General features: G+C 33.6%; 1 protein-coding gene across 2 annotated transcripts in view; it reads right to left on the reverse strand.

Annotated features, from left to right (window-relative positions):
- Window positions 1-444: 444 nt before the first annotated feature.
- Window positions 445-21,899, reverse strand: part of LOC114343410 (E3 ubiquitin-protein ligase SHPRH) — a 47,243-nt gene continuing 25,788 nt past the window's right edge. For both annotated transcript variants that reach the window (XM_028294229.2, XM_028294228.2), the window contains exons 7-14: window positions 21,628-21,818; window positions 16,556-16,905; window positions 15,574-15,674; window positions 14,013-14,201; window positions 13,728-13,955; window positions 9,349-9,657; window positions 4,013-4,173; window positions 445-1,047 (exon numbers count right to left, since the gene is read on the reverse strand). In XM_028294229.2, coding sequence (XP_028150030.1) covers window positions 879-1,047; window positions 4,013-4,173; window positions 9,349-9,657; window positions 13,728-13,955; window positions 14,013-14,201; window positions 15,574-15,674; window positions 16,556-16,905; window positions 21,628-21,818 — 1,698 coding nt within the window. In that variant the 3' untranslated portion in view covers window positions 445-878. The remainder of the gene's footprint in view (window positions 1,048-4,012; window positions 4,174-9,348; window positions 9,658-13,727; window positions 13,956-14,012; window positions 14,202-15,573; window positions 15,675-16,555; window positions 16,906-21,627; window positions 21,819-21,899) is intronic.

Consider the following 21,899-nt stretch of genomic DNA (forward strand, 5'->3'; position numbering starts at 1 on the left):
GGTACCGTAGATGCCACTGTTAGGAGACCGGGTCTCCTTAAACGCCTGCTGCGCTGCACGGAGCATTAGCAACGGAGACTGTTGGGCTTCTCGGCTCCTTGCTCCGTTCATGCGTCTCGAGATAACCCAGGGTCCTGCCTACAATAATATGTAATAAAACTGAGACGCGATCATGCGTTCTAATGCTAATGCTCCGTACGTATGGATAATTAGTGATAATATGGAATTTACACGTTGTATAATAGTGAGAGTTGTACTTGTTGTTTTCGCGATTCATGATAAACAAAACAGTGTAGAGTGTGTAAAAAATTTATGGGAGGCTGACCTCCCTTGCCTCCTCTGACGAGCCGCCACTGCCAAAATAGAGTATTTGTCGACCTTAAACACAACTTTGAGCGCCCAACGTGGGGTATTATTGTAAGAAAATATTTTGGTACACAGAAAAACAAAGGAAACATTTTTATTTTGTTTCGTTTTATTTTCTTCAAAATACGTGGTAAAAACTAACAGGTGGATATACCTATATCTTCACTTATTAAAACTTCATATTGATGGTCAAGCCGCACAATTTAAGAGCGTCGTATTTCTTTGGAATGGTAAACGAAGGTGCACAAATTTGAAAGAATCTTCCAGAATGTTTTAGCGATATCTTCAACCTTCAGCAAATCAAAAAAATATTCCTACATAAAATACAGGTCATAAAAACAAACAAGTGCAGCTAAAAGGGGCAATCAGCAAGGAAAACAGAACGGATAAGACTGATAGGTTCAGGTCTTCCTTGAACTTAATGTAAAATGGAATTTATTGGACATTCGTTTTCATCTAAGAATCTCTTGGAAGAAAAACTCGTTAATCACCTCTTCTTTCTTTCTCATCTGTTAAGTCTCTCCTTCAGGACGATCAGCCAATTCCGGCACCTTAAACAAATCCAGCATTCGTTGAATAGTCACAGCATTTTTCTCCCAGTTTTGAGCGTTTGAAGTTGTCGCCTGATGTATATTTTCCTCTATGGTGTTTTTCATCAGGAACTTGTGTATGAAGGTGTTTCTGAAACAGATACAAAATAATGAAACGGTGGGAGCTAACGTTTTTTATGAGGGGAGAATAAAAAATTGGTATATGTACTCTTACGCTACGGTCTCCAATAGATGCTGTAGGTTACGTACAGCATCAAGCCTGACATTGCATGCAGCCTTTGTTAGTTACTGACAACTTCACGTAGTTAATACAAAACATAGGCCATGATTATCAATAAACACCATAGGACGCCACCAGAGTCAGCTATTGTCACCAATAAGTGCCGTAGGTTAGGTACAGCGTTTGTCGATCGCCGGCAACAACATTCTCGTCGTGTGATATTTCAGTCAAGTGTGATATTTTAACTTGTTGATAAGCAACTCGTCTTGTTCATTTTTACTACTTGTTTTACTCATTTCTCTAGGTTAAAACCTGTACCAGCCGTACGTTGTAATGCTCGAAAATAACTAAAGCAGATAGATACTGCGTTCGACATCCAATAGAGCATATCCTCGTATCCATTATTTATTGTATTGGGACCGTGCAAGTTCGGAAAAGCAACACCTGGTTTCATAGCTCGGCAACATTTTTCGCACTTTTAATTATATTGGCCAATCATATTGGTCCTGGTTACTGGACAATTGTCAAGGCCATAGCCCAAAAAAATTTTAAGAAGAAAAAGTAATATTAAGGTTATGTTATTAAAAGGTAAACAATTGTATGTAGTAACTAAAATTAATTATTAAAATACACTACTACAAGCCAAATACAATTAATTAAATTTACTTTTATATAATAATTGCATATCATATCAATATTGTGGAGCAATATATAATTTTTCTTCTTCATTGACAGTAGATATGAAATATACGTCAATTTGAAAATTTCAATTGACAATGAATTATTTAAGAAAGTTGCACTCCGCTATTCGTGCAAGATCGTTTCTCGTATCCCCTCCAAGTACTTGCACACGGCGAAAAAAGCATACATGCGCAACCTACTGCGTGAGAGTGTAGGCAGAATACGGCGTTTATTGGTGACCACCGCCTGTGAAGCCGTGTACAGCAGTTTTATGCTACGTTCGGAGTATGATAACACACCGCAACTGTTATTTATTGTATTAAGCATGCAGACGCAACCTACGGCATTTATTTATAGTACATTCTTTCACGGTTTTTGCTGTGAATTTTAAAGAACCGCTTGGATTGACATGAAATTTAGCATACTCATAGCTAACATGGTAACGAAAAAAAGTGATATTGTGCCGATGTGTGCTTTTGCCCCGGGGGTGACTTTCGCCCCCTCTTGGGGGTAAAAAAATATATGTCCAAAATAAGTCCTGAAATGGATAAATTAACAAATTTTAAGCAACTTTTGTTCTATAGAGTTTTTTCACCAAGTCAATACTCTGAGTTATTTGCGAGTGAATATATTAATTTTTTAACAAAATAACCACGTTTTTAGACAGGTTTTCGCAAACCATTAAAAAAGTAAGTAGGTACTTTATCGAAAAAAACATTCTTAGCAAAAATATAGCCTGTAAAAAACTACAAAAAGTGGTGTACGCATGAGGTCTCTACATCTAGTAAAACCAGAGTTATAGATAATAAAAAATAGGTTCATGTTCGCCAAATTCCAAATGGAATATTTCAATGTGAAATATCAAAATAACTAAGAATACTCATTAGAACTTTTTTAAAGTGTTCTAAAAAAGCTTTATTTCTGTTTTTATAAAAAAAAGTTTCTAGCATCAAATATAAGCAAGTTACACTCAAAATAAAGTTGGTCCCTTTTGTTTTGGCACAAAAAAAAGATCAACCCCTAATTAGCCACTTAAACGAAATTAATCATTGCCGCTTCACAAGTTGCTTTAATTATGTTGTGCTTATATGATCTATAAGTTTCATCGATTCAAAGTACTTATTTTTGAAAAAAATTGTGTTTAAAGTAAAATTTTTAATTTTGAAAAAATGCTTTTTTAAAAATAACTTAAAATTTGTTAGAGATACCAAAATCTCAAACAATAAAAAAGTCGGCTTTGCTTTTCTGAATATTTTGTATTTTTTTGTTTTTCTGTAAGACAAAAATTGTTTAAGATTTGGTGTTTCTCAATTTGCATACACTCCTGATTAGAGAATCGTTCAAGCTCTTTTAACTACAGCCCTTTGAAAAATAAGGACGTTGAACCGATGAAACTTACAGATCATATAAACAATACATACACGAATAAAGAAACTTGTGAAGTGGTAACGATTAAGTTTATTTGAGGTGCTAATTAGGGGGTGGTTTTCACGATTTTTTACAAAAAAAAGGGAAAAACTTTATTTTGACCGTAACTTGTTTACTTTTGATGCTAGAAATGTTTTTTATAAAACAAAAATAAATCTTTTTTTAAACACTTTAAGAAAGTTGTAATGAGTGTTCCCCAAAAAGTGCTTCATTTTTTGATTATGTCACGTTAAAATATTCGATTTGGAATTTGACGAATATGAAACTATTTTTCATTAGCTGTAACTCTGGTTCTACTAGGCATAGAGAGCTAGTATATACATCATTTTTTTTTCACTTTTTTAAAGGCTACACTTTTTCTGAGAATGTTTTTTTCGACAAAAAACTTACTTTTCAAGTTATTTCCGAAAACCCGTCTAAAAACGTGATTATTTTGTTGAAAAAACTCTATAGAACAAAATTTGCTTAGAATTAATCAGTTTATCGATTTCCGGACTTATTTTGAACATATATTTTTTCACCTCCAATACGGGGTGAAACTCCCCCCCCCCCCGGGCAAAAGCACACATTGGCACAATATCACTTTTTTTCTTTGACTTGTTAGCTATGTGTATGCTAAATTTCATGTCAATCTAAGCGGTTCTTTAAAATTTAGAGGTTTTGCAATATTTTACCGTTAAAGAACGTACTATTAAGACCACAGCCTTAATGTAGTTTGTGTAAAAATTAATTTTTTTATTCGTCATTAAATTTTGAATATCATTACCTTTTTTGTCCTATTCGGTCAATTCTACCAATGGCTTGCAGTTCGTCCGCAGGATTCAACAAAGGTTCGGCGAACATGACGTGGTTAGCTTCAATTAGATTTAGACCTTTCGATCCCAACGCCACTGGTAAGAGGAGGACCATTATATCTTTCGCAGGATCCTAAAATATGCAGCTTTTAGTATAAAAGTTACAACAATCAAATGCCATTCAATTATTAAATGCTAATATGTCCTACGTTATTTATCCTAACACTAGTTCAGCAACAACTGAAGGTACAAGGATCTAGTGACGATATTATTCTTGGTATTCCTATTGTTTCTTTTTCAGTCAACGATCAGGTTATAGTACTTTCTGTCTACGTTATGTAGGAGTGCTTCCAAATGATTCTTTGTACTCAGATCCCTTCTTCGTTAGTTCGTCTACTCCCTTCATCTTCTGCTATTCTTCCTTCGTAGATTTGTTTTATTACTTTTCCTTACCAGGTCTTGAACTTAGTACTTTTTGCTTTGTTCGATAATTTATAACCAAAAGGCATGTAACTGTGGTTTATTATACAGGCTAAGTGGGTGGATTTAGGAAGTTTTTGTAACTGCAAATATCAGGCAGTTGGCCAATATGAACATATTTGGATGGTACTGACTGAATGAAAGCATTATGAATGTTCGCAGACATCTAGAAACTCAGAACATGACGTGAAGATGTTTTTTCAAAAGCTTGATCGGACAGTTAATCAAAAGTGAAGAATTTTGAGTCATAGTTACCGAAGAAGTAAATAATCAGTAACCTCTACTTCTTCTGCTCATCGTATTTAAAAATAGCAATATCTTCGTGCAATCATTGTCTAACATTGTGACAATGTGTTCAGCCCATCTTAGTTTCTGTCTTATTGGACCATTTGTAAAATGCACATGTTTTTGTAAAACGTTCTTTTTAAAATAGATGTTTATTGAGCCATATACAATTTATTATTACTACCTAACACCTACACAACTATTAAAACTTATGAACGACAAAACTTATGAAGACCTAATAACTTGGTTCGATATGACGGCCGCAATCATATTTGGAGTAGCTGTAAGCAGAGCCAAAATTTCCATAATGATCCTCAGACAGTCACGGCAATAATTTTACAGAAAATAAAATTTACTATACAGTAAGCGCCACGCTAGTCGACATACGGGTACCTAATTTCTAGGCATGGGCTATTCCGGCCCTTTCTCACCTGTGACTTTCACGTCTGCCATGCCATATGACTGTCATGAAACTATTAAATATAATTGTTTTCCATACAAAAAATACATTAATTAATAGTACTGTTACTCTGCTTTAAAAAACTTTATTTAAACACCAACAATATTACAATACATTATAACTTTTACAACTTTAACAGAATGACAACTATTCGCTCCGTGCGTGACCATGGAGGGGATACACGAAACTATGCCAGCGCCCGTAGCGGCGAAATATGACAACTTTGGCGAATAATGATTGAATAATAATTTTCTTTCTATGGATGCTATACAATGTGCAACTTCTCTCACTACTTACATACATTCAAAACGAACAATTTCTGAGGCTGTGAGAAAAGTCAGCCATTGCAGTGAGAAATATATTTTCTCACGGATTCCATACGTAGAAACGTGCTTTCCATAGTAACATGCACAATACAAACACAAATATTTTTGTCAAATAAAATGTGTCAAATCAAAACTTACCAGGAATTACCTTTCAAAACTGTTCAAATATAACTGGTAACTATAATTTTAAATAAAAAAAGTATACAGGGTGTCCAGAAACTCTGCCGACAAACGAAGACAGGAGATTCCTCAGATAATTTTAAGACAATTTAACCCAATTCATCTAGTCCGAAAATGCTTCCTAAAAGAGCCAGAGCTCTTTGAAGATGGCGTCATGTAATTAGTTTTTCTTAAATACCTTCAGAACGCTTCTATTTAGAAAAACAAAAATTGGTATGCATATTTACTTTCCAGAAATGAATAGACTCCATCCATTGTGAATTTCTAGTACCTATCGGTCATAGGCGCCCGTTTTGGGTAGGGCAACGGTTATTTTATCGCATAACTTTTTTGTCTTTAACTTTTAAGCATTTTTGACACTGGATTATTAAATTGTGAGGTATTCTAGTACTAAAAGGTACTCTTGCTTTAAGGGGCTATCCTAGTGTAAAAGTACGAAATTCATATACTTCTTTGGGAATTTCTAAAATAAAAAGTGCTGTGCCAATTTTTTTGAAAATTTGCATGAGAATTTATTATAAAAAGTAACATGTAAAATAATTTTCATAAAAAAATATTCAAAATTAAACGATTTATGCGCCATCTACTGGCAGCGTGAAAATAAAAACATAGCTCCACTGCTGCAGTGATTGGAACTAATACAGATCCTGAAACATAAAATTTCAAAGTTATTATTGAAATATGTTTTTTCTATACCATCAACTAGGGGTTTTTTGATCGGATAAAAATGTCAATTTGGCGGTTTTTGAAACTGAAAATGTTTTAGCTACTTTTGAATTTTTTTTTTCAACACTGCGTCATTTTTCCAAATTTTAATATTTTTCAAAAATCCTAGTTGATGGTATAGGAAATATCTTATATTTCAATAATCACTTTAAAATTTTATGTTTCAGAATCTCGATTAGTTCCAATCACTGCAGCAGAGGAGCTATGTTTTTATTTTCACGGTGCCAGTAGATAGCGCATAAATAGTTTAATTTTTAATATTTTTTTATAAAAATTGTTTTACATGTACTTCTTTTTATAATAAATGCTCATATAAATTTTCAAAACAATTGGAACAGTACTTTTTATTTTAGAAATTCTCAAAAAAAGTATATGTATTTCGTACTTTCACACTAGGATAGCCCCTTAAGTCGGTAAGATACACCGTTTTCTAGAAAAATCGATTTGAAAGTTTTTCGTTTGTGTAATTTGAAAAAAAAATTGAAAAAAAATTTCAAAAAAAAGATGTATTTTACTAACTTAAATCAAGAGTAACTTTTAGTACTCGAATACATCATAATTTAATAATCTAGTCTCAAAAACGCTTAAAAATTAAAGACAAAAAGTTATGCTATAAAATAACTGTTGACCTACCCAAAACGAACGCCTATGACCGGTACTAGAAATTCGCAATTAATGAAATCGATTCATCTCTGGAATATAAATAAATGTACCAGTTTTCGTCTTTCTAAATAGGTTTTTTTGAAATTTTTTTTTAAATTTTCTAGAAAACGGTGTATCCTATCGACTTAAAGCAAGAGTACCTTTTAGTACTAGAATACCTCACAATTTAATAATTCAGAGTCAAAAATTCTTAAAAATTAAAGACAAAAAAGTTATGCGGCAAAATAACCGTTACCCTCCCCAAAACGGACGCCTATGATCGGTACTAAAAATTGGTAATGGATGGAATAGATTTATCTCTGGAAGATAAATACGCGTACAAATTTTTGTTTTTCCAAACAGAAGCATTCTGGAGATATTTAAGAAAAACTCATTACAAGACGCCATCTTCAAAGAGCTCTAGCTCCCTTAGGAAGCATTTTCGGACTAAGTGAATTGGGTTAAATTGTCTTAAATTATCTGAAGAATCTTCTGTCTTCGTTTGTCGGTAGAGTTTCTGGACACCCTGTATAAATATTAAGAATATTAAATACCTACATACATATGTGTATAATATGTATTTTATTTCAATCTTGGCATATAATCTATATAAAAGCACCTAAATTATTTAATTTTGAAGTTTGAACTCTTGACAAACATGCATTCATAGAAAAGTACAGTGTACAACACGGGAGAAAACGATATATTTCTCCCTCGCTTGATGCGGCGCTCGCCTCGTACCTCGGCTCGTGCCAACAAACTTCTCCGCTCGTGAGAAATATGTATTTTCTCTCTCTTGTTGTACAATATACTATTTTCAATAGATATTACGCTTACCTTCTTATTTATGCCGTTTTGATTTTTATTATTTATATTTATATTTTCATACTGACTTTCTTTCCTTCCCCGATCTGGTGGTAGCTTCCTATCGTCATCTATTTCCATTTTGTGTTACATACACACCACAAAATTAATAGTTCAATAGACCCAGCTAATGTTAAAATTTGGCAATAATAAATCACACGGCCTAATTGCTTTCGATGTACACATAATTAATGTTAACAACGACAACTAAACTATAACTAAAAAGTGAAGAAAATCCCGTAAAATTGATATTGTCTTTAGAGAACGTTTAAATGTCCGCTTTTTAATTTGACGTTCATTTGACACTCGAACTTTTTTTTTTTTTTATTCTGGCCTTGGTTCAGAACCTTTAGCCACGTAACTACATATAAAATTATTATTCGTTCATAAGTATAAAATTGCCCAGTATACACTTAAAAATAAAGAATAATAAAAAATACAGCTTACAAATAACAATGCCTACTTACTATGCCTACTTACTATGTTAATAAATACAACTATATTAATTTTTGTTTTTTTTTGTTTTTTTGTTTTTTTTTGTTTTTTTTTTTACTACGGTAAGAACTAAATCCGATTCATCCTCGCGGAGATTTAGAACCTCTTAGTGATTTATTTATTTTTTTTTTTATTTTTTTTTATTATTTTTTTTATTCTTTTTTTTAATATATAATTTTTTTCAAACATACATAGGTTACAAAATAATATAATTAATTACAGGAAATATCTCATTCATACATTACATAATACAAAGGAAATACCTATTCATTCAAACGATTAGTTTTACATTCACACTTTTAATTTAATTTTTTGAAGAAATGTCATAATTAGTTTAAAAATTTTAATGTTATCCTCACTTAATAGTACATTTAAGTCTAGGGGAGTACTTAAACCTGTTTTCAACAATTCTTGTAGCAGCCACATACTTGCATTGAGATGTAAGTATTTATTGTTTGTATAAATTGTATTGTTTTATGACACTCGAACTTATTGTTTGTATAATAAATTGTATCAAACATGGTAAATAAAATATTACATTAACGTCAAATATGTCATGTGTATCATATGTTTAACGTCAAATTGTGATCGCCAAAAATTTCAGGCGACTACGCTAGGTGTCGCGTTAGTCATGCACGGAGCGAATAAACTTCAAATAACGCTGTTATATGAACTGTCAACTACCTATGTTTATATTGGTTTCGATACATTTTCTGACGTTCTAGACGTCACTAGACATCAAAGTAAACAGTGCAACAAGTGAAGGGTCCATGACCGTATTAGCTCAATGTACGCGTATGTCTAATAGCGTGGCGGTTGCTGTATAATTAACCTTAACATTAATACTAACCTTAAAGCTTGTAATTTTGACGTCTAAGTTATTAGACAGTGCCAATTCACATGAAATGTCGTTCTTATCTAGAGCTTGCTTTACAGCATCCAAAACCTTTTTCCATGACGAAAAAAGCAACACTTTGGCGTCCTTGTCTTCTTTCTTCAATTCCATTAACACTTTAACTATTTGTGCTATCTTCGTGGAGTAACTACCCTTTATTTGTACAGAGTTGTTTTTAACTGTTTCTCCGGCATTAATGTATGAGACTTCGTGGTAAAACTGCCTATTTCTGCATACAGAACAGGTTATACAGTCTTCTGAAACCTAAACGAAGGTATACGAACATTAATAAACTTTAGTAAAAAATTACTTTTAACAAAAATACTTGCCGATAAAATAAATAAAGAATACACAATTAGTGAGGAACAACAAGGTTTTCGAAAAAAAAAAAAAAAAAATAGGTCCACAATAGACGCCATATTCATAGCCAGACAAATTGCTGAGAAGGCACTGGAACATAATAAACCAGCATTTATGTGCTTTATAGATCTGACTAAAGCTTTCGATTGTGTAAGATTAGAAGATGTGCTAAGATTGCTGAAGGAGAAAAATCAGCCCAACAAGATGATAAGGATAATTAAAGACATTAATACGAAGAATAAAACCAGAATAAAACTCGAGAATGAACATCGGAAGTATAAACCAACTCAGGAATCAGACAATGGGATAGCTAGAGCCCATTGTTTTTTAATTTAGTAATGGACAAAATCATAGAAAACATTAAAAGTACAGGAAAATGATATAATATGGCAGAAAAACAAATAATAAATACACTTTAATAAAAAAGAAGTTTTTTATAATAAAACGTTTTTATTATTTATAGGAGAGAATATAAAATAATTTGACGATATAAAATGCTTCAAACTCCAAAAATTACACTATAAAAAAGTACTTTTATAATAACACGGTTTTGTTATATACAGGACACACCATGTTTCGAAAGAATAAAATATGAATTTTTAGTAGGTGTATTACCTGTTAAAATTATAATTCCAAAAATTACACTAGTATAAAAAAAGTACTTTTTATAATACCACGGTTGTTTAAAATAGTATATATAATATTTATATATAATAATTAACTTATAAAATAGGAATTTTAAGTATATCAACTTTTAATTATTTATTAAATAAATTAAAAAAAGATACGCAACAGCCGGGTTCGAACTAGGGACCTCTCGATCTGCAGTCTAATGCCACTGACCCACCATCAATTTGTAGATATTGTTCGTCCACTCTAACTTTTCCCATGCGTCACGATTCATTTTCAAACAATTTAAGTCAAAACATAAAGTGAAACTAACGTCGATGTGTACATACAGTTTGTATACCCTATACTATATACTACACACATCGGCGTACGTTTCACTTTATGTATTGATTTAATTTGTTTGAAAATGAATCGTGCCACATGGGAAAAGATAAAATTTAACTACTATATTGATTTATTAACGTACTTTAAAATAACATTGCATTAGTCACATTTTCAAAATACATAGTTTGAAATTAAAAAAAATCGAAGAGACTAAGTTTTCACTCTAATGGCATATAAAACAACATAATGCTATTCTACATCCCATCAGAATGAAAACAATGGGAACCTTCTCTGGTTACACCTCCGAGGCTTCTACAATTTGCAAGCCATACGGATGCTGAGACTAAGGAGGATGAGGGAATTCTACAATTTACAATTCACGTCCCATCTGCTCAGCGCGGTAAAGTTCCAACGAGAATGGTTCCCTTCGTACTCCAATCAGAGTAAATGTAAATCAAAAATGAATAACCATTTTCAGTTTCGTTGCAAAACGAAAATACAGCCGAACCATATTCTAGTCCAATCAGAGAGTAAATTGTAAATTGTAGAATTCCCTCATCTTCCTTAGTCTCAGCATCCGTATGGCTTGCAAATTGTAGAAGCCTCGGAGGTGTAACCAGAGAAGGTTCCCATTGTTTTCATTCTGGTGGGATGTAGAATAGCATTATGTTGTTTTATATGCCATTAGAGTGAAAACTTAGTCTTTTTGCTAGCAGTTGCCGCTAGGGCATCTATGCCATTTCGTTCGTTGCAATCCGGGACTGCATGCTGGGGTTTGTTTTGGTTGGATCAGAGAGAGCAGCATATGTGCCTCCTGATGAGAGACTAATAAGTTTCGAAACCGGTAGAGGTGCTTGCTGCACTCTCTGATTGGACTAGAATATGGTTCGGCTGTATTTTCGTTTTGCAACGAAATTGAAAATGGTTATTCATTTTTGATTTACATTTACTCTGATTGGAGTACGAAGGGAACTATTCTCGTTGGAACTTTACCGCGCTGAGCAGATGGGACGTGAATTGTAAATTGCAGAATTCCCTCAGCTTCCTTAGTCTCAGCATCCGTATGGCTTGCAAATTGTAGAAGTCTCGGAGGTGTAACCAGAGAAGGTTCCCATTGTTTTCATTCTGGTGGGATGTAGAATAGCATTATGTTGTTTTATATGCCATTAGAGTGAAAACTTAGTCTTTTTGCTAGCAGTTGCCGCTAGAGCATTTATGCCATTTCGTTCGTTGCAATCCGGGACTGCACGCTGGGGTTTGTTTTGGTTGGATCGGGGAGAGCAGCATATGTGCCTCCTGATGAGAGACTAATAAGTTTCAAAACCGGTAGAGGTGCTTGCTGCACTCTCTGATTGGACTAGAATATGGTTCGGCTGTATTTTCGTTTTGCAACGAAATTGAAAATGGTTATTCATTTAAAAAAAAATCGATTTATCCATACAGGGTGATTGATTAGTGGGGTAAAGCTCCTTAGATTCGTTATAGTAATAGATAGCAATAAAAGTTAATATCAAAAATTGTAGCCAACTTTGATTAGATATTGATAATCAGTAATCGTAAATTGTCAATTTTGGACAATTCAGTCATGGCTTACGTAAAATTTGGAAAGATTTAGACCCGTAATTAATAATTTGCTCTCAAAAACTAATCAATTAGACATAGGGAATGGTATATAAAAATTAAAGTAAGGTAATAGTACTTTTCGATAGTTATATAAAATACAGGGTGTTTCATTTAAAATTACTGAGAAATAATGTACTTGCGGTTGGACTCAGCCTGTATTCAATATAAAGAAAATTAGAAATATCAATCATTTATGAAAATTTTGACAATAAATAAAAAAATATGGCATCAATAAACCATTGCCGTTGTGCTTATTTTTATTTATACAGGGAGTTGAACTTGTTACGATTTTCATAAAAAATTTTGTTATATCTTTGTGAATACCCTGTATAACATACCAAACCTTTATATTTTTGTAATGGAGAAGTTGAGATCATTTCGAATATAAAATAAAATATAGGATGTTCCATTTAAAAAAACATAAGTTTGGTCTGCCACTATGTTATTGAACACCCTGTAACATTCTAACTAATTTTGTAATGTGAAGCTCAAAGTTGGCTACAATTTTTTTTATTAACTTTTATCGCTATTCTTTACTATAGCGGATCGACGGAGCTTTAGCCCACTAATCAATCACCCTGTATAATAGCAGTTAAAGTTAAATATTGCATTGTTAGTTAGATCTGAGCTATTCTGAAAATTTCAGGTACCTAGGTAGCCTAGAACTATTTTTAAAATGTATTACAAAATTTGCGGAGACAGTGACAACGACCAAGCCAAGTATATAAAAACGTTTTAAAAATCCTCTGTTATGCTGACGACGCAATCTTAATCTCCGATAACGAGGATAATCTACAGAGAATGGCACAAACTTTCAATACAATGGCGAAGAACTACAGCATAAAAATATCAACAGCTAAGACCAAATCCCTGATAGTGTCAAGGGAACCGATAAGATGCAAAATAGTAATTAACAACGAACTAATTGAACAAGTTTCGAGATTCGAATATCTAGGAGTCGAAATATGTAGTTATGAAGATATTAAAGAGAGCGTCCGAAAGCAAGCAAATAAAGCCAATTACGTGTCAGGATATCTGAGTGATGTCATCTGGAGAAATAAAGATATGAGGCTGGAAGGGAAAGTACGCATATACAAATCATGTGTAAGGTCGATCATGACGTAGGCGATAGAAACAAGATGTGACACAGCAGAAATAAAGAGGATACTGAGAACATCAGAAATGAGAACGTTGGACAGCGAGAGAATAGCCAGTATAGCCAGAAATTCAAAGCCAACAGGCAAGAGACCAATAATAAGAAGACCCTTTAAAAGGTGACAAGATAGCTGGCAGTCAACATCACAGCTACGAATACAAGCTCAAATTCGGTTAAGAACATGTCAAGAGACCTAATATAAGAAGAAGAAGAAAAAAATTATATTATAATTCATTGTTACCTGTTCTAAAATCACATGTATACACTCCAAACAGTAGCAATGACCACAGGATAAGATACTCCAATGTCTTTCCAGTTGATTGTGGCAAATAGGACAAGGATCTGGACTCTGGCCTTCATACTGTTGCTTCCTTAGGGTCTCTAAGTAACTCTGAGTACCCAAAAGCTTCTCTAACTTTCTTGTATTATCACTAACATCGTTTTGTAGTAACATCAACTGATAATCAAGCTGAAGAAATAGCAACAAGTGAAAAAACGCTTGTTTTATTAAGTTTCTAAAACTTACCTCATGAACACTGAGTAAATGTATGGTTTCATGTTTATTCTGTAATTCATACGTTAAATTTTTTAAAATATTGTTACTTCTTTCTTTTTCTTCTTCCTCAGGCTTGAGCTGCAACCGCACTTTGCAGATGTCCAATTCATCCATAGCGCAAATCTGTTGATCTAAGTATGTCCAGAACTTTCGCAGTTCCTACAAATAAGAAATGAATTGTAAGAGAATTTTATTTTGGCCTTACGTTTAAGACCGTTTAGCCAACCAATTTGTTGAATAAGTAACAACAGTTAACTTTTATACTTCTTCTAAATTTATATCTTACATTCCTCTTTCGATCATACACTCAATTTCTAGAGTAATTCGTTCTAGTAAACTTTTGAAAGTTTTCTAGAACGGTTTCAACGGACTAGACACTTAGATTACGAGAAATCTGATGGAATAAAAACTATTGTAAATGAATAAAATGTAATCCTTAGCGTAACTGAGGATCTGCATATTAGTAGGACCGTTCTTATAATTTAAGTGTCTAGTCTGTTGAAACCGTTTTAGTATACATTCAAAAGTTTCTCTTCTTGGTTGTCGTCTATCAGGGAATTGCTGATGAAAAATTCTTATTGCTAGAAGCACATTTTTGTTATACTCTACTAGCACAAAAATCATATTTATCAGTTCCTCATTAGAAAAATTCATATTAGTAATGGTAACAAAGCAACTGGAACTATAAAAATATTATAATGTCAAATGTTTAAGCAATTTTAGTGTCATAGCTAACTAGGTAGAGTATTGTATGTTTTTATTAATATTTTACGCACCAAAAATCTTATTTACGTAGGTGTTTTGACATCTCATCCAATATTATTAAATTAATAATCAGTGTACAAATATGTATTTTTTTGAAAAATAATTTTTGATTGAATATTTTCACGGCCACCTAATAAAATTTCCCGTAATTGTTGTTATTGCAATTTAATGTTTTTCATAAAGAATCACGAATAACTCACAAATTAGGTACTTCTGTATAGAGAATGCTTAAGAAATAAACAAGTACCATAAAATATCATTTTAATACAATACTACATACAGGGTGTTCCATTTAAGAAAACTGGAAACATATTCACTCCCGAGTTTCGACCAACCCTGTATACTAAAGTTAAACATTTCGCTATATTAATAATTTTTAACAATAGTAGACTATATTAAAAATCGTTTGAACATAAATAGAAATTTTGATATCAAATCACTACAATTCTACAGGTTAAGTAGAAAAATGTAATTATCTTTTAAATTAACTTTTATAATATTACAAAACCTTATATTTTAAGAACGACAACATCGAAAAGAATCCAAAAATGTAAAATTGTACAGGATGTTCCATTTAAAAAAAAAACATAAGTTTGTGTCACCCTGTCAATACGGGTGGCCATGTATATTTGAAAATATTTTTAAATTATGGTCCGATCTGTGCTCCAACTTTTACCTAAATAACTTTTTTGGTATCTCTTACGACAAACGAGTAATTGGACTTCATCGCACTAAAGCCCCACCCTGTATATATCAACTAACATACCTTAAACTCCTTTTTCATGGTGTTAATCATATTAATTTGTGTCCCGCCATCTTTAATGAATTCTTGATTTGCATTTTGTAGTTTTAGGATGTTGTGTAATGCTAAAATACAAAGAATGCAATATAAAGCTTTGATTGTCGACATAAAAATGCCAAAATGCCATAAAAAGACCAAGAGTTAGGCAGAACATAAATATTAATGACCACAACTTTAGAAGTGGTAAAAAGAGTTTAATTATCTGGGGGCGGTAATGACAGAGACAACCACACAAAAAGAGGTCTCAGCAAGGATAGGTGCGGGGAATAGACCATTATACTCCCTATCATCATTATCAAGATCTAAGTTGCTGAAAAGAAAATTTAAATTAAGACTGTACATGTCAATTATTATTCGCCCAGTTGTTACATATGGAAGCGAAACATGGACTTTACATCAGCGTGAAATAAATAAGCTGCTGGTATTTGAATGGAAGGTTCTCAGACTGATATTTGGCCATAAAAGAGATGAGTGAGAGGAGAGTGGAGAAGGCGCTGTAATGCTGAATTGATGACTCTGTATGGTACTTAAAACATTGTCAGACATATAAAAGCTAACCGGATAAGATGGGCAGGTCATGTGGTAAGGTGAGAGGAAGACAGAATGTTAAAGACAGTACCTTTGAGAGACCAGACGATAGAAGATCAGTGGGCCGTCCCAGAAAAAGATGGAACGATGATGTGGAAGCCGATTTATCTAGGATTGGGGTACAACAATGAGAAATGGAAGCGCAAGATCGTAGAAGATCTGGGCTATAGTGGATGCGGTGATGACTCACCTCGAGTTGTAAAGCCAGTCAAGAAAAAGAAAAAGAAGAAATGGGCAGAAATACCGAAGACAGGCAGTCGGGACATATATCATAAGTCAAGGGTTCTCATGTCACATTTCGTATCTGTCACGTTTCAATACCCTTTTTTCACTAGGTCAAAGTATGTACTTTACTTACATTGCATGACGATTTCTGGGTACGTCGGCTTCCAGTCACCTTTCAACGACATCTCTTCGAACGTCTCCGTCCTTTGTGTCATATTAAACAATTTTAACTCATACCTCTTCAAACAATTATTAGAGACACAAACCGGACACTTCTTCGTCGATTTTTCTCGTTTTTTCTGCGGTCGCAAATGACAGTTCATTGCCTTGGTCACCAAAGACCTCTCAATGACAATTTTATGAATGCTGTCCGGATTGTACTCGTAGAGATTGGTAACGGCGCTGAACAATTCCTCCCTCAACATCGACAGAGTATTGTCCCAATTGTATAGGAGTTGAAGAAGAGTCCCGTCATTGACGTCTCTAAACACATAAATAATATAAAAAATATATATGAGTATATTACCCCAGTATATATAACAAACAGTAATGACACTCTCTATTCTTTTTTTTTAGAGATAAGTAAAAGAATACAAAAATCGATTAGGACGGACAACTGAAAATATAAAAACGAACAAATTCAACAAACAGTTGAAGATATAATAAAAGAAATAACGAAATTAAAGGATAGAGATGAAAATATCATCACCAAGAGAGATGAATTACTAAGGGTAGTAGAAGACTTCTATACAGAACTATACAACAGCCAACGAAACCATGATGAGCCACTAGAAGATTCAGGAAAAAGATTAGTCAACTAAGGATCGGAATTGATGCCTGATATATCAACAGACGAAATCAGGAACGCATTGAGGAAAATGAAAAGAAATAAAGCTCCGGAAGACATTATCGTTATAGAAGCCGTAAAGAATGGAGGAGATAGACTTTTAAACAACATAAAGGAACTGTTCAACTTATGTCTGCACCAAAGTGAAACACCTACAAGATGGCACAGTGCACTCACCATCTTATTACACAAAAAGGGAGATCCAACAGACCTCGAGAATTACCGGCCCATAAGTCTACTAGATCACCTCTACAAGTTATTCACAAGAATAATAACAAATAGACTGGAAACAAAATTAGATTTTTACCAACCTAGAGAACAGGCAGGTTTTAGGAAAAACTTTAACACTAACGACCACCTACACTGCATAAAAGGAATTAAAATCTATCGAATACAACCGACCATTGGTCCTAGACTCTCGTAGACTTTCGCAAAGCGTTTGATAAGATAGAAATTAACAGCATAATGAGAGCGTTGATAGCGAACATATACAATAATGCAACCATGACCGTCTGATTACACAAAGATACCAAATCTATAAAAATCAAAAGAGGAATTAGACAGAGAGACACGTTATCTCCCAAACTCTTTACGGCAGTACTTGAACATGCTTTTAAACAATTGGAGTGGGACGTCAAAGGAATAAATGTCGACGGCGAAAGGCTTTCCCACCTACGATTCGCAGACGACATAGTTCTTATAACAGACAACTTAGAAGAGATTAGAACTATGTTTACTGAGTTAGATGCCGCCTGTAAGAAAGTTGCTTTAAACATAAATTTTGGAAAAACACAATACATGATAAACCTGGTACCAAGCGAAAATCCAAAAGTAGACGTCAACGGAATAGCATTGGTCCATAAATATAAATACTTAGGGCATAAAATCTAAATTTCCAGGTACAATCAAACTTCCGAATTACAAAGAAGGATCACCTTAGCATGGGTCGCATGTGGAGCTCTATCAGACATCTTTAAGAGCAACTTGCCAAATTATTTAAAAAAGGAGACTTTCGACCAATGTGTGCTTCCAGTCATGACTTACTGCGCCGAAACATTATCATTAACCCAGGCCACAGCAACCAAACTTCGAGTGGCCCAAAGAAGAATGGAACGGTCACTACTTGGACTGACTCTCAGAGACAGGGTCAGAAACGAAGAAATCAGAAGAAGAACAGGCGTCACAGATGTCACAGAGCAAGTAGCATGGCTGAGGTGGAATTCGGCTGGCCATGTAGCCAGAATGAAGGACGGGAGGTGGACCCAAAAAATTACAGTGTGGAGACCAAGAGCAGACGGAAGTAGAGGTAGACCACCTACACGATGGACAGACGACGCGGCGACGTCAAAAGGATTGCTGGGAATTGGTTACAGGAAGCCCAAGATCGACAAAACTGGAAGAAATTAGGGGAAGCCTACGTTCAACTTTGGATGCAGAAGGCTGGATGATGATGATGAATGACACTCTGCGACCTTGATGAAGTCCCGCATTTTTCCGCACAGACAGATTGCGGCGAAAGTCACAGAACTCACTGCGCTTCTGTATACTTTCAATTTTGAAGGTTTGACTAGCAACTGAGGTAGTGCGTAGTAGCACAGTTGCTGCTGGTTTAACCTTGTACATTCGTTTTAATATGTTGCCTCTTAAAGCTACTGAGATCATTCAAAGATTTGATAATTTATTTGACCTATTTAATTCGTCTAATATTTCTAACCCTAAGCCCTACTATAGGGCTTTTAGTTAATCTGATTGCCAGAAAGATTTCTCACTGAGCTAGTCCGGTCGTAACTTTTAGCCTCAGATGACAGATAACAAGATATTGCTGCCTCTACAAAACGAGACTTCAAAAACTTTAAAGGCGTCGATGAGAGTGTCACTACTGTTTGTTTTTAATAGTGTAATATTACATCTAGAAAGTATGTAGAAATTAAATCTGCGGCTTGGTTCTAAAAGGGCATATGTCAATTTTTGGCTTTTTTGTATTGCTATTCTTTTAATTTAATATTAACAAAACAAAACGCAAGAAATTGATATTGGCCCTTTTAGCATCAAGCAATAGGGATGTTCACAAAAAATTTAATAGTCATTTTAAACATGTAAAACGATTAAGAAACACCCTAGGAATAATTGTCTAAAATATTAAGAAAATTTATTTTAAATTTCAAGAAAACGCTTCTGACGTCACTAGTCGTATACTCCAGCGCGCGAAATGCCATGTCCACAGCACATCCACAGTGTTTAGGTACCTGTTTGACGTTAGTTCAGTCAGGTCATTTTATTTTGTATTTTGTTCCATAGATAAGAGGATGGGGTGTGTTGTTCTCTTATTGTTTTATCAGAACTAACGTGGAGTTTTATGGTGAATTTGTTTAGTTTAAAGTGGATAGACTGTTCCTAAGGACATATTTTGGGTAGTACAAATAAATAAATAAAAGGAAAGGTTTTAAAATAGCTGATTCGCTTAACCTACCTACTGTACATGTAACAATGGTGAATGGTGTCTGATTTCTTGTCATCTTGTAAAGAAATAAATCAACCAGAGAGTAGTGGAATGATTATTTTAATAAGGTACAGGGGTGAGAAAAAAAGAGATAATTTAGTGTGATTTTTAATTTCAAATATTTCATTCAAAGGAATGAGGAGGACTTTCGGCCCTCAGTAATAATGTAATCTTTAATTCTGCGTTCAAATTGTTCAAAAATATTTATTAGTTTTCTCAGGATTCGAAAAAATGAATGCATTTAAATAGCATTTGCCCCAAATTTTGCCCTACTAATTTAATTACTGTCTAGTTTATAGGGGCTGTCGGTAATAAATATGTACTTTATTACTACATTATGGACACCATACGTTATGGACACCTACGTTACGTCTTTTAAACCTTCAGACAAAAAGATCATAAACTGGGTACTTTTTATTTTTGTAAAAATTTTTCTTGCTAACCATTTCGTTGCCTGGATATTTAGAAACAGATATTTAGATGTCCTAAATACGAAGTTTTCGGCTGTATGTATTAAGAATTTTTATAATTTATTTTTTTTATAACCAAGCTAACTAAATCTAAAACATATAGAATTGGGTAAAAATGAGTATGTACTTATTTAAAAACTCATTTATTTAAGAAAAGATCCATGACTTACAATAAAGAAGTTATCTTCGCAAGAGAAAAGCTTGGTTTTTATTGATAGATACATACTTCTTTTTTACGTTTCTTTTTACGATTTAAATTAGCTGGAACTGTATAAAAATCTAGTCAGAATTGTTTTTAGAGATATTTACACACCAAGGAACAAAACTCCACTTATTTGGTTTCATTTTTACTAATTAAATACGTAAAGAACTGCACACATTCAAATACACTTCGTAAATAAATAAGTATACAAAACTAGTACTCGGTCAAAGACGATACAACTGCTGACGTCACAGACCGTAGCCTCGCTGCAGGGTACCGTTTTTCTAGCCTCCAAGAAAATCAACATTATGAACTCATTTATCTTAAGGGGTCATATACGTTTCTCGAGCTTAAAAAGTAGTCTAAATGTAATGATAAATTGTACGAAAACTATTGGGCTAATTGATTTCATTTTTTTAAATTTTAAAGGTGGACTCTTAAGGAGCACAAGTTAAAAGTTAAAAAAATAATTAAAAACATGGCGGCCGCGTCCAGTGGCGTAGAACGTTTTTTTTTCAGGTCAAACGGTGGGCATGAATTAGCTCGTAATATTTATTTGAAACAAAAATTGTTTATTTGTTATCATTTTTTAGAGTCATAGTTCTCGTGTGACGAGAGGAATTTAAGAAAAAAAATTAATTACGGAAACGGTCGAAATTTTAAAAAAAGTCGTAATTTTCACCAAAAGAATTGTCTATTTTTTATTGCTATTCGAAAATGGTTAAATTTAATCAAAAAAGCTCTCGTCGCACGATAGTGAATCTAATTTAGAATATGTGTGCCAAAAATGAAGTTAATCGGACGAACGGTTAAGCAGTTATCATGCCCACCGTTATGAAAAATGCTATTTCGAGAAAAACGTGTTTAAAGTTTTGCAAGACCTGCGGAGGGACCCGACTAGTTCCGTTTAAAGCAGCTGGAACTTCGTCAATAATTCGAATATCGAACTCGTTCTGGTCTTAAAATGTTTCTAAGAAATGTACCTTTTAAAATAAGCAAAAAAAATAAAATCGATTTTTTGAATCCGAGAAACGTATATGACCCCTTAAAAAATATACATTTTTAAACAGTTTTATGATTGCTACGTTTTATATACCTTATAATCTATTGAATTTAACTATATTTAAAAATTAGTGAACATCCTATTGTACAAATAACAATGGCCAATGACAATAGTACTAAATACCTGTCTTCATTTAGAATGCCCACTGAACTGCATGCTGTACTTATTTTGGCGTGCAATTCTTTAGAAAAACCATTCAGAACTATCCACTCTAAACCATCTGAATACCACTGGCCATCTTTCAGCAAAAAACGGTTTTGCAACTTTTCCATATCCAACGTAAGCGACTGAAAATTCACGAACGCCGCGTGCGACTGAAAAGAAATTATACGTATATTAACCCAGAAACAGACAAACCACTCTGCAGCACTACTCTGTGGCGCCATAAAGTAGCT

Source organism: Diabrotica virgifera, chromosome 2, assembly GCF_917563875.1.
Source record: "Diabrotica virgifera virgifera chromosome 2, PGI_DIABVI_V3a".
Lineage (NCBI taxonomy): Eukaryota > Metazoa > Arthropoda > Insecta > Coleoptera > Chrysomelidae > Diabrotica > Diabrotica virgifera.